This window comes from Rhipicephalus sanguineus, chromosome 3 (assembly GCF_013339695.2).
Source record: "Rhipicephalus sanguineus isolate Rsan-2018 chromosome 3, BIME_Rsan_1.4, whole genome shotgun sequence".
Classification (NCBI taxonomy): domain Eukaryota; kingdom Metazoa; phylum Arthropoda; class Arachnida; order Ixodida; family Ixodidae; genus Rhipicephalus; species Rhipicephalus sanguineus.
Genome location: NC_051178.1, coordinates 103260990 through 103275172, shown reverse-complemented (window position 1 = coordinate 103275172; position 14183 = coordinate 103260990). Strand labels below are relative to the sequence as shown.

Genomic DNA, 14183 nt, shown 5'->3' with positions numbered 1-14183 from the left:
AATAATACCTGTACCCTGTTATTTCTAACTAAAGTATAATGAACCCACTCGTTATATGATGCCTTGGTTTGGCTTTGAAGGTAATAAAATGAAATGAAATGAAACAATTTCTCGTATTAAATACAAAACATTATTATGTATGTATGTGCGTGTGTGTATTTATGTGTACATACATGTGAAGCAGTTAAATGTGGTGCCTACATGCTGTAATTTAGACATTTCACATTAACATGTTAAGCGAGATCTGAATGGACAGAATACTGACATGCATATAGAGCATTTGTGGAAACAGAGAAGCAGCAGCAGCCTAACAGAAGATTAAGGCAATTTCGTAAATTGGATATACTAACTAGGCATCACTGTAATAAGCAGTTCTTAGTGGCCATAACAACCATTGATGTTTGAAGGACATCACTTGCACAACAAATTTGCAATGCTCATTGAACTAATTAAAAATGTTCTCCATTTTGACTTTTCAATGCAAGCATTTTATGGTACGTAAACTGCAATTGCTTTTGCATTCGTAAAAACTCGCGTTGCCTAGCAACCACTTGGCACAGCTGCACCTGGCTTTCCCGAGTTCACCGCCTAAAAACTTGTTGGTGGAAGGAAAGGAGGGAGAGAAGTGTAGAGGAGGAAGACAAGAAAAAAATAAAACAAAATTAAGTTTCTTGGCGAGGCGGGATTTGAACCCAGGTACCCACAGTCCAAAGACAAGTGTCGTAACCACCCGGCTATCCAGGCACGCTAGCAGAACAAGCATTTATGGGAACTGTATGATTGTGTTGCTATGGGAGAGAGAATGAGAAAAAGATAGGAAGAGAAACAGAGAGAGAGAGAGAAAGAAAGCATAGCATAGCCATGTATAGTATCGTATAGCAAGGAGGTGGGAAAGGGAAATGATGAGTGGGAGAGGAGGAGGGGAGACGGTGAATCATAGCACAGCCATGTATAGTACAGCATAGCAAGGGGAGGGAAAGGGAAGTGAGGGTGAGGAGGAGGGGAACGCCACCAGCTTTGCCGTTTCCTCAGTCTTCACATCACTAGTGCGTAGCTGCCCCGGAAAACACAACGTGGGAACAAGTATCCACAGTAAAATACAAAACAATGAAAAAAAAAAAAAATTCCCCTCAGTCAAAAGAAAAAACTTAAAAGGAACCCACATGTTGGTTGTCCTCCACCTCTTTCTTGAGCTCAGGGCTGACGGCGACGTTCACGAGTGAGCGCGCCTGCGAGGGAAAGTTCTGCGAGGTGTCTCTCATGGTGCGCAGGGCATCCTCGGGAGGGGCAAGCAGAATCTTCTGTGCAGCCTGCAAGCTCAGCTCTGCGTGGGATTGGATGCATTTTAGGAGCACACGCTTCCAAATGATGCCGAGGCCATCAGGAGGCACATAACAAACAACACCAAAGTGCAACCACATGGTGGCGGTGCAGCTTCTTGTAAGATATACAAAAATAGTGAAACAAGGTCGCTAAAGTGATGACTTACATTTTCTTGGGAGAACATATGCATTTTGTGTGTTTACGGTAGACATGTATTTTCTGTCTACTATGTGCAGTTATGTACTATTTAAATTTGCTCATTTTATAAATATTCTTTATTGAATTTGCAGTAAGCAAACTTTATTTTCATTCTTTCAACAAAGATACGTGCCTGTTCTTTTTGTTTTTTACAGCTGCTTGTCACTGATGCTTTTCAGGAGACCAGAACTTTGTGAAAAGCCATGGAAAAATTGCTTTTAATCCACTGTTCCCTTTTCACCTAGTATATCATGATGAAATTAAAGATTACATTTCATTGATTAACTAATCAGCCCTATTTCTTGGTTTAAGAACTGTGCATACAAGGCACAACGATAACTTCACTGCGAGAAATATCTGCCAAAAGGCAGCGCGACACTCAAAACTTCTGAAATTTGACACCATGCCACACAATTTTCTAGAGTTTGTTCATGCTAGTGTCCCTGTACATGTGCTTCCAAAGGTAACAGGGTGGTGGTGGTGGCTAGTACTTTCCTTGTGACACTCGCGCCACTACTCGCCGAGGTTTATCACGTAATACAAAATGACATCAGACGCTTCAACACACACTGCGTGAGAAGCCAACTTTAAGGATGTAAAGCTGTGAGAAGACATTTGCATTCTGCTCTGCTAATCATCAGGTGTAGCCAAGCGGTGGCACCACCATACTGACTCACGAGGCAAATAAGCTTATACCAGCATGCTAAGTTTAGCTCCTATGCATGCGAGGAGTGCCTTTACTGCGTAGCTATGGAAGCTAACAGCCGACATATACGAAACTCTGCTTCCTTTCGGACCATATCCAGGGGACGCTTGCTCATGACCAGCCATGCACTGCAAGAGTTTGAGTGACTGCTAAGACAAGCCAACACCACCCAGTCTGGAGACCATGAAAACTGTACGTCACCTTGAATGATGATATATCATACTGACAGTTAATAACAGCTTTACAGCAAAGCACAGTTAGTGAGAATGAGCATTTTGAGCTTAAGTCACTTTTGCCGCAGTACACTAGTGTCATGTTAAAAAGCTTATTAAGATTGGGAAGGGGCTACTAGCTGTTACATGCCACTGCACATTGTCACCGCACGCGTGCATGCGCTGAATAATTACAACCACCGGCATGGTCGCTAACGTCTAAAAACTTTACTGGCAATCATTAAAAGCTGTCTATGATATTACTGTGGCCCTGAGAAACAATAACTCATAGCAGCATACTTTTGGCATGCCACTAGTTTTCTATCTTTTTCGGTAATAATAATATTGTTCGCGATGAGATTCATGTCACCGATATTGTACAGCACTAGTTACTGACACCTCCCATTTTCATGCAACTCCACTTTATTAAAAAAAAAAAAAATATGAGTTACTTGTGTTTTTGCTTCACACTGTTCTTGATTGTGTTACTTTGCTCAGGTATTTTCTTTTTGTGCTACCTTGCGTATTTCCTTACGTTTGTTTGCAACTGTACTTTTTGACTTATTGCATTTTGCCATGCCTGCTCTCCTCTGTAATTCTAAAAGCCCTGAAGGTGAAAATAAATGAAATGAAATGAAGATGTGTTTTTCCACTCATTAGGCAGTGTGTTGGCAGCCAGAGTTTCAGAACCAGTTGCCAATAATCCATAAACTACCACAGAAATGCAAACTGGTAAACCTAAAGGTAAAAAGAGGATCCAGTGGCCAAGCCAAAAAAATAGTTGCCACAAAGGCTGTGCCCACCTTGAAGCTCCCAGACCTTCAAGGCAGCCAGCTCAGTTCCAGAGCTGGTGAGGTGGGCCTTGAGCAAATTCAACTGGTCCTTCTTGTCAGGATACAACTCCCTTGTAAGAAATAAGACAACACACAGTAAAAAAAAAAAAAAGTTGGCCCCTTTGACATAATTCAGTGTACAGCTTGAAACTATCAAAAGATATACTTCAGATAACAAAAAGGGAATAAGTCGTCAAATATAGCTGCTATGGTACAAGCATACACGCTTTATGCTTTCTCCTACTCTGTAAGCATGTAATAAATTCAATGTACAACTTCTGCATACACGAAAGCACTCGTTCACACATATAATACATTCACACTGTTCCAGATTATATCAGGATTAATCACTATAACGTTAAACACCCTACAATTCCACACATAAAAAAGTGTTTACGAAAAACCTGACACCTGCTTCACATACACTGGAAAGATAAAGGCCAGAATTCCTAGACATCACTCCAGAGAAAAGGACTCACTTTAGCTTCTTGATGTCAAAGCCTTCCATGTTTTCAACTTTTTCAACTTCTTCAGAGTCCACTACATTTTTTTCCTCTGCAAACAAAGTAAAAAAGGATAATTAAGAAGCACCAATTTTTAGCAAACCACAACTCGAATACAACAGAATTTAGGTGACATAAATTAAGGCTAGGCTACACAAAAAGCACTGGCTCAAGTGCAGTAGACTTCTGTTAATTCGACTACTCTTATACTGATCCTGACTGAAGGTCCTGGCCGGTGCCCACAGATTTCTATGCGACCAAACATTAGTTTTCTCAGTCCTCAAATGAGCCTTAACCGGATCATTCAAACTCGCCTGGTCATCTCGCACGCATCCATCCTGAAAGGTGACTGCAGGAATGACGACAACCAATATAGACTTTGCCAGTTGCCTTGTTAGCCATCTCAGTAGAAATCACCATGCAATCTATTTAGTTAATGTTAAATTCATTCCGTATACACTCAAACCACGATATAACGAACTCGGATATAACGAATTATCGTTTATAACAAAGTAAATGAGGAATAGTCTTGTGACAGATACAGTGTTATAAATAAACGTTTATAACGAATTTTCGTATATAACAAAGTTATTTTCTTCGTAGATGTGACTTTGCTATAATGAGGTTTGAGTGTAGTATTATTTGCTCACTCATCATGTCAGTAATGTTTTTTAGAAGTGCTTTTCAGTGAACTGCAATCGAATGGAATGAATGTCTTGGCGTCACCTTTAACCTTAGTGTCGTCTTGAGCCTTGTATTCTGTGCTCTTAATGGCCAGCTCCACTCCATAACCAGACAGACGAACCTTGCTTGCACAGGGAGTCTAGAAAGAGAACACATGGCAAGAGATCAGTATCTGTGAGCATGTATAAAGCTACGGCATATGTAAATGGCACGTACACTCTTTAAGAAAAAATTCACAACTTTCCACAGCACCGGACACTCTTTAAGAAAAAATTCACAACTTTCCACAGCACCGGGCAAATGAAGTGATCGTTGATGGCTGAGGAATTTACACATCTGCTGCATCACTTTTCTTCTGATGAACAGCATCACATTAATCACCGCTCTACTGTTTTGCAGTCTAAACTTAGTGGCAAGTGCTCCAGGCTTATCTCGAATAATACAAGCATTAAAAATGTCTAACACTTCAGCTATTTCTTTTTTGGCTACAGGATTACAGCTACATGTTGCACATATTTTTCTTTTTTTTATGTAAGATAGTAGGTCAGCAATGTTCGAAACAGTGCTTGAAAAGCTTAAAGGTGGACTATTAGAGTGTCCTTCAGCAGCACTGCACAATTATTGCACACAATTTTTTAAACAATCTAAACTACAAAGAAGAAAAGGAAAGCATGAAAACCAAGCTCTTCAACTACTTATGCACCATGTACACCTATAAGTACATCATGTAACACATAACAGGGGCTCAAAGTCCTCATGAATTAACAAAGTAAACATACTATTATTAAAAAAGAAAAGTGTACAGCAGAATCTGCTTAAACAGAACTCGAAGGGGTAGAAGAAAGTGTTCTGCTCTTACCATGCCATGCTTGACTGCTGATGAACAGTAGTATCAGTAGCCACATAACTGCTAATGTGCCGATTAAACTGTTTACTATTTCCCTTTGACAAAACCAGCCATGCAACACAAAAACAATGTTCAAGTTGCAAATGGAATGTACTGTAGTTGAACAAAGTGCCCCAAGGTCACTTTGTTCCCCAAGGATGAACCCAGAGCTCACTATATTAACAAGGCTTCCGGTTCTACATCAGAGTGCCTTATTAAATGATAGCTGCGGAACCATTCCACAGCTTTTGTTATGCCTTTCACTGTCATTTTAGCTGTCTGCCATTGGTCAAAATGCACAGCCCGGAAATTTTTACCAGTGGCATACTGCTAATGGTGGCCAAAGCCATAAAAGAAAAGTCATAGAATCGCTGTGACAGCACCCATGGACAACTTACCCTGACGAAGTGGCGCAGGATGTAGCTGATCTCCCTGCGCTTGGCTCGCTCTTCGAGGGCTTCATGGAAGCTCTTGAAACCCGGTGCCCCAAGGTCACCGTATAGGATCACCACAGGCCTCTGCTGCTGCTGGATGGCACTTGTAGCCGCACCGCCGTAAAAGTGGTCCACCTTGAACGTGTACAGCTTTGCCCTGCGGCGTCCCAGACACAAGACATGCCACATCAGAGTAGGAAGGTGTCATCAGACCAAGAGACTTCACATATAAGAACAAGTTCGCCATATGACGAAAACCTAAGTTGAGCCCTCGCCAGGTTGCTTCAAGGCGATTTTTCACTAGTAATCGGCAGCAACGTCTACCCAATGCAGTCTCTCAGATATGCAGTTTCTGTCAGAGATTTTGACACCTCTGCAAGCACCACCTGATCTCAACAAAACGTGGCGCTGGCCAACACGGCCGTGTGCCTCGCTAAGCTTGAATCCTTGGGGGCATCTGCTTTGCGTTACGATGCTACCGTATTTCTCATTGAAATGCACTGTCAGAACCCCAGAACTTGTGATTCGCAAAAGCCCCGGAGGATTCAAGGTATCGACATTTGTTGAACTCCTGAGGAGTAATACGAGGCAATAAAATATGGGCATCAGAATTAAATAAAAGTACCAAAGTCGCCAAGAGTAGTCGGAGTTTCAGCTCATTTTTACAAAAGAAAAAAATTAAGAAATTGCATATCTCCAACAGAAAGCAAGACAACTTATATGCATCACAATGCCAGCAGTGTACTCAAAATAAGAAGTAAACAAACATATTCATGGCAGGAAAACTTGGCAAATAAAAGACCAGACAACCTTACAAAAAAGAAGAAATAGCCAATGCAGAGGTTAAACATTCGGAAGTGATAGCACAGAAAGCCTAAGACAAAGACGTGCTGCAGCTCTTGCTACTAAGTTTTGCAGTATCAGCTGTACTGAAAAAGTTGTGACATTGCCCAGTGAATGACAGGTCCTTTCAATCACAAAGTGACCTCTACATATATGACAAAATAATGGCTTCATTTGGTCATGAAAAGAGCTGGAGTTATTAGTTAAGAGAGGCAATTTAAAGACCATGTTCGAACACTTTTATTTTGTAGGTATAAACAAATATATAAGTGTGACACTGCCATCACGGCAATACAGAGTGTAAAACTTAATAGGAATGGGTACGACTATAGTCCCTATTTTTACCTCAAAATATGAAAGGCGCAAAGGAAAACCATGAAGAAAAAAAAAGGAGAGAGAGAGAGAACGGAAGAAAGATAAAGTTCAGAGCACTGGCTCTATGAGAAAGGAATGAGTGGTTCTTTTTCTATTTAGAAATTACATGTTCATGCCAACAAGCAGCGCCACCTTTTTTATGTTTCTTAAAAATGTACAAGCAATGCTGAAGAAGAAAAATAATTGCTTACTCCTTTTCTCTCTTGCGCAGAGTCTCGTCCAATTCCTTGATGCTGCAGATGGCGCCACCTCCTTGTACTTCAATGACAAACTCGCAGTCCTCTGGAAAACCCTTGTCCCGGGCAGCCTGCACACAATGTGGAAGCCACTCACATAAGTAAACATACAAAATGTCAAATTAAAAAAAAATCAACTAAAAGCAGGCTGCATCAATGCCTGAAAGCGTCAGTGTCAACCTTTAAGAGTTAAACAAGATTGCAAGAAAAGCTAACTTTTCCCAGTGCTTTCGGTGGATTCATCATCTGTTGGCTCCTCGTGGCATTGACTAATAAAGAGTAGGTCCCTCAACAAGTTCTCCTTCTAGTTCATTCTATAGCACTGGTCATGGAGCCAGCAGATTTGATGCCTTAAGTTAGTACTTTATTGGTCCTTTGCAAGCTGCTCCTGATGTTCGTGCACAATGTGCAGCCACTGGAAAAAAAAAGCTGTTTCACATCTACCAGAATGGCCACAGGTGACACTGGCTAACACTCCCAGGATCAAATATTGTACATGTACATAAGTGCCCAAGAAAGCGAACGGGGGAGCAGTCGCCGCTGTAGCAGAACAACTCATGCAAAACATGTGCGACGTGAAGGTTGTGCGTTTAGTTCCAATCTTATTGTTTCTACACCTCAATTTAAACTACAAATGATTCCCCCTATGCTTTCCTTGGCTTCATTACCTGTTGCTTTGGTATGGCTGCTTTGATGGAAGCTACATGTTTTGTGTGGGTATTTAGTCACATTCATAAAAGCTGCGTTGGCATGTGCACTTGTGGACCAAGGTTATTGCATGCATGAATGAACACTACTAGGATGAGACAAACATCACTTCCTACCCACCAGATGGCACCACAGACTCACGAAAGAGCTAACGGCCACTAGAGAGCACAGCCGCAGGAAACATCTCTCAGCAAAGATATCAGCAGGAAATGAGACAATGAAGATGGGGTGAGGAAACTGCTCATCAATGGCAAGCCACTCAATCTCGCTTTCACTTTCCTATTGCTCACATCTTTATCGGTGCTTCCATACAAACGTAAAAGACACACATGTGAAAGGGGCTACTTGAGTTACTGGCTCTTAAAACAAAACAACAAAAAAAAGGTAGTTATTGCTTCTCCGTAACTCAATGCCATGTAGTGGTGAAGCCATCAGTGTACCCTGAATACAAAGTGCATAAAGTCGTCTGAAGGCTGTGTTTTTGGCAACCTCACACGCGTTTCACGTACATGGGGTCTTAGCATTTATCTTTGACCTCCTGGTAAAAAAATGGCCCTTTTGCACTATCTTGAGAATCTTAGTGAGTTGCTAAAGTGTCAAAATGTAGGTCTCAATGAGGCAAAAAGCAATACTTTTACTCACGGCATATACAGGTAAAATTAATGATATGAATGTAATTTGTGCCAATAAAAAAGAAAGTTAACCACAGTGCGCCAGACCATAATTTATCCGTCATCGGCACACATATGTACTTTCTCACTGTGGACCCACAAGGAACGTGCAATGTATATTGTGGATTACGTGAACATGGCAAATCGGGGAGATGCCAACACTACAAAACGGGAAGAAATTTTGACTGAGCAGCAGTCCACTGCAGGAATGTCGTTGTAGAAAACAGAGGGTTCCAGAAAAATGAGGCAGAAATATCTTGCGATTATGTAACATTGCATCACCTTCAATGCCTCAATTTCAGCACATATAAAAACCTATCCCATGTAGGTCAACCTCACGTACTATTGTGCCGACTTTCGTTGATATTTCGACTTCGCGATTACACGCTACAGTATTAAACCCGCAGTGCAACCAATCACATGCGTTTGTTTGGCACAAGCATATCAAAGTGCCTGGGGCTGTGTTTTGTAGCAATCCTTACAATGTTTTTTTTTTACTTTCCGATTATTTGGTGCCTTGAATGTTGTTGTGCTGTTACATTAGCAGGCATTGGGCATGACAGATTTAATTTCATAACATCAGAAGGATAGAAAATAGATTAGGCTCTCACATAGAACGTGCCTTAAGCTTTTTTTCCACCTTTGCAAACCCTTCATTGTGGCAATATTTCTTTTTTCTTGATCAGTAGGTATGAATAATATGAACGTTAATGAAAATGTCAACATAAAAAAAAACTGTCCATTTATATCAGGCTAAAAGTGATTGTGCCTCATTCACAAGGCACACAGAAAATACAGTTCCTGTTCACTCCAACTGAGCTAAAAAAAATGCCTCCGTTTTTCACCCGACACATTTTACGTGAGATAAAGAAAGGAGAAATAACAACGGCGCTTCCGTTTTGGGATCGTACGACCATCGCGTGGTTGATCGCGGGCGTGCGTGTCAAAGGGGAAAAAAACGGCGGCAGGCGCGTGAAAAACCCGTGCGCTTTTCCATCCTTCGCCGCGCTTGCATGCGTCACACAAAACTCGGCCAATCAGAAGCGAATTCGTCGGCAGATAAGGCAAAAAGAAAGAAAGGAAAGAAGTGAGCGAAGGAGAAAGTGGCTGAAAAAAAAGCGATGCTGAGCGATGACGTCGGCGTCACGTGGTACAAAAGCCGTGTCAACGCACTCCGTCGGGTGCGATCAATCGACCCCATTTATCTCTGCGTCCGCCGTTGAGATTGGGGCACACGCCGGATATCCGATCGGGCTGACGCAAACTAATTGCAGGTTGCGCGGTGGCGGCCGATTACAGAAAAGAACTAATTTCCGGGGCACGGCGTGCGCCTGAATGACGGCGGGGCATATTTCTGAAACAACGAGACAACCTGTAGCTTTGACGAAAAATACCCGATACGCTTCCAAAGATATCAAAGTACGACAAAGTAAAGAGGACGGCAGACTTTAGCGACGCCGCGAAATGACGACCGAATTTCGAGTGATCCGAGACGGAAGTTCGCATTAGCGTAACCGTCACGCCGTCGCGACTTGCTGCCGATTGCGCAGGCGCGGTTAGTACGGTGCATGCTCAGTTGAGCGGAAGCGGCAACGTTAACACTAGACGCGTAAAATTCCTCTCAAAACTTTCCGCGGTTTAGCGTTTTTAGTTCGTATTTTCCCCAATATTGGGCGTGCCTTTTTCAGCTTCTCTTTCTACCGAACGAATATACTTTGCGTGAGCGAACGCAAATATATATATTTTTTCTTGAATTCAAGCAGACAACTTTGCGGCAATAAATGTAAGTATGCAGGAACGGAGTTTCTGCGCGTGCCCCATTGCGCCGATTAATTCGGCAGCGCTTGACAGCGCGCTTATATGGTTCCTTATCGCAAGCGGCACCGAATCAGCGAAGGAGTGCTCGTTGGGCTATAGCTGGTGAAACATTGCTACTGAATGATGGGCGCAAATTAAGACCACACACAGAATCACATTACTGTCTCCTCCGATTCATTTAATAGCTGTGAATCAGCGTAGCTTCCGCGTGCGACGGTATATATAGCATCGACCCAAACGCGTAGGAGGAAAGCGGGAAAATGAGCCAAATTAAACACCCACTGGTGCTTTTTAAGGCGAAAGCCTTAGATACCTCATCAAACGCGAAAACTGAACGTCGGCGTCAACACGAGTGATGCAAAAAATTAACATCACGTGATGACGTCACCACATGACGCCATCATTACGTCACAGGTCGCCAAAATATGTGACGTCACATCACAGACGACATAATTGTGAATAAGGGTGCGAACTAAAGAGACAAAACCACATTTCTCTCCTGAGCGGACAAAAGATAGGCTGGCGATGATGATGATGGCTACGTGATTAAAGACGGGTAGAACGAACTAAAGAAAGCGCCTAACTTCGTGTGGCGAGCACATGTATGCACTATACACACAACCAAGTGAATCCGACAGACAGCTAGACCATGGCCTCCGAGATTAGCCGGCGGCGCGCCGTTGCTACGGCCGTTCCATTCGCACGCAGAGCGCGTAATCGGAGAAAGCGGGTTAACGACTCCCGCCGCCGCACCGCGGCGCGCGCTCCCCATGGCCCACTTCCCCCAACCATTGCCTCCGAGATTAGCCGGCGGTGCGCCGAGGCCATGCCCCGACGCAGGCACGCGCGGAGGGCGAAAGCTCGGCAATCGCAGGCTCTGTGCGACGCGTAATAGAAAATTGCAACCCACATATGCGCCGACTAAAGGAAAAATGTCGCTTACTGGTGCTATTGCCTCTTCAATTCTGACGCATACTTGGACTGCGGGGAGAGGCACATCGCCACAAGACCGTTCGCTGATGCCATACGTTAGGTTTTGCTACGCGCTGGTAATTTTCTCTCGGGGACGGTTTGTAGCAAAAAACACACACACGGAATAGACACGAGCGGTGATCGGTCGCCTCGCGTGTTGTACTGTGAGGCGACCGGTGAGTGAGGGACATGAGGCGACCTTAGTACAGTGTTCTGGGTAGAGCTGTGCATAACAGCCTGCAATGCATAAGGTTTTGACATTATGTATGGAATTGAGGTGAACGTAGTAGCCTCTTTAATGTACGTGCTGGAGCACTTGCACGATCGCGTTCAGTTGGCGTTCGTTGGGCATGCTACCGACCTCGCGTCGTGGAACGCGAAGGGGAACGCTACGCGCGTCTTGTCTTCCCTCTAGCCTGGCCGTTAATTCTCACAGGGCGAGCGGGGAACGTGGTCGACAGGCGTGCGAGAGGGCGCAGCGTAAGAGAGGAGAGAGAGGGGGAGGGGACGCGCATGCGCTGGCGCTCATCGCGGCGTTGTGCAGGAGAGAATTTCGGCATGTCTAGCCCGCGTTGCAGAGGAAGGGTGGAGAAGGGTAGGTGAGAGGGGAAGCGGAGAGGGGTAGGGGAGGGAGGGGAGGGGAGAGGAAAGGGGACAGGGGGAAGGGGACAGGGTGAGTAGAGAGGGAAAGGGGAGATGGTGAGTGGGGAGGAGGCGTGTGGAGAGGGTATGCGCATGCGCAGTAAGGGTGGACACGCCGCACACCACCACCACCACCACCACCGGATTGAACTCCGCTATAAGATGCTTCGCATCTAAAATGCATACCTACGTGTTGTCATATTTCGCGACAACTTGGAAAACGCCGTTCGGCAAGCTTGCATTCAACCTAGATGAAATATTCCGCGGTAGCAGCCTCTGTTGCCCAAATCAGCTTTTAAACGGCCACTGAAGTTGCATGCAAAAGCAAGGAGTAACTTTTTAATAACCTACATGAACTTCTTTGTAGCTGCAGCAAGGCGTAGATGCACGTTTACTGCGTGCTACGTGCCAACACGGTTGATGTTGTGACTGAAATCGCACGCTGTGCCAAGCAGACGAGCCAAACGAGCGCCGCACGAGCCTTGGGGAAACATCGCCATCTCGCGGCGCCTTCAGGAGGCGACAAAATTACGCTTCTCCGCTGGGCAACGCGCCGAATGGGACGGCCGTAGCAACGGCGCGCCGCCGGCTAATCTCGGAGGCCATGGCTAGACCAAGGAAAGCATAAGTGGGCATTAACTGTTGTATTTAACTGTAGTGTATTCTTTCTATAGTAGTAAGCCCGGCACCACAGAAGGGCGCGTTTTTGTGGTTTGCCCCGTTGAGTTTTCATTTAGGGAAGTTTGGGGCAGCGTTTGTTTTGCTACACATGGAAGCAGCGACCATTTCAAGCCACCAGCGAATCCGTCACTTCCTTCCACTATATGTATACATACGTTTATACCATCTCGGGTGGTGCGTCTCGGGAGCCCAGTGCGGAGTGTTGTTTCATTATCAAAAGAACCTGGATATTTACTCTACAGTTGTCCGTTGGATTAATTCGGTTCTGTCTAACGAAGAAACGAGCCCCTCGAAAAAAATCCCCTTCTTTGTTCTATACACGCAAGACATACTATTTATAGAATACAATATCTGGGGTTTAGCGTCCCAAAACCACGATATGATTACGAGAGACGCCGTAGTGGAGGGCTCCGGAAATTTCGACCACCTGGGGTTCTTTAACGTGCACCTAAATCTAAGTACACGGGCATTTTCGCCTCCATCGAAAATGCAGCCGCCGCGGCCGGGATTCGATCCCGCGACCTTCGGGTCAACAGTCGAGCGCCATAACCATTAGACCACCGTGGCGGGGCAAGATATACTATATTTAATAAACGGCAAGCAACAGGGAAGGGCAGCTACAGCCTATCTTTTAACGCAACAAGATATGGGACGACTGCGGCCTACTTTACACTTAGCGGCAACAGGATGACGTCACAGGGGCTACACTTTTCCATCGTTCTCTTACGTCCCTCTCGCGCAATCCTTCCTTGATCAGGGAAGTTTTTTCCGCTTTGACACAGCGGCAACGTAGATGCGTTGTACATGAGGGAACTCGAGACGCCAGCCTCCTGTATCTCGTGATAACCCGTCCACAGACATGTCGCGCGGCGCCCCGACGTCCTATCGCAAGAGCTATATATTTCTCGCTCGTCAGAAGCGACACGACGCCGCAGCCATACGGTCGCCTGCAGCGCCGGCTATCGCGAGCTGTTAACGCGCGCGTCTAAGTATATTCGTATGCTCGCTCGCATGTCGTCTGCTCGGCAACGGGATACGACCGAATGCGGTGGAATGTCATATTTATATTTCGAGGAAGGACGCGGGCAGGCAGGGAGTCCGATGTCGTCGCTGCATGCAGACAGGCAACTGCCGTTGTTTTGTCTATAGGGAGTATGCACTGAAACTGAGCCGCAATGTGGCGCTGCGGTGCCCCGAGCTGGGCGCCATTTTTGCGGTTCTCGTGCAGCAGCCGACCCACGCTTGCTACTGTGTTTGCTGTGTGTACGCGCTAGGTGTTGTGTGGTGTTTCCTTGACTTCCGTGTACTCGCGTGTTTCATTAACGATAGTACGGCGTTGGAACTGTCCCCTACCACTGCGTGTTGCACGGATCTAGTCATTTGCCTGGCTGTGCAAGCGATCGCCGTGCTGCTGCAGTGAAAAGATGCTGCTCAGCGACTACGCCAAGTCGTTGTCTG

General features: G+C 45.0%; 1 protein-coding gene across 1 annotated transcript; it reads right to left on the bottom strand.

Moving 5' to 3' along the window:
- Nucleotides 1–1148: 1148 nt before the first annotated feature.
- LOC119385711 (UDP-glucose:glycoprotein glucosyltransferase 2) lies at nucleotides 1149–11258 on the bottom strand. Its single transcript, XM_037653103.1, has 7 exons — nucleotides 11220–11258; nucleotides 7189–7304; nucleotides 5744–5936; nucleotides 4502–4598; nucleotides 3752–3827; nucleotides 3243–3343; nucleotides 1149–1324 (listed from the first exon to the last, which is right to left on the bottom strand). Exons 1-7 carry the CDS (start codon nucleotides 11256–11258, stop codon nucleotides 1149–1151), a joined length of 798 nt encoding a protein of 265 aa, XP_037509031.1.
- Nucleotides 11259–14183: the final 2925 nt, after the last annotated feature.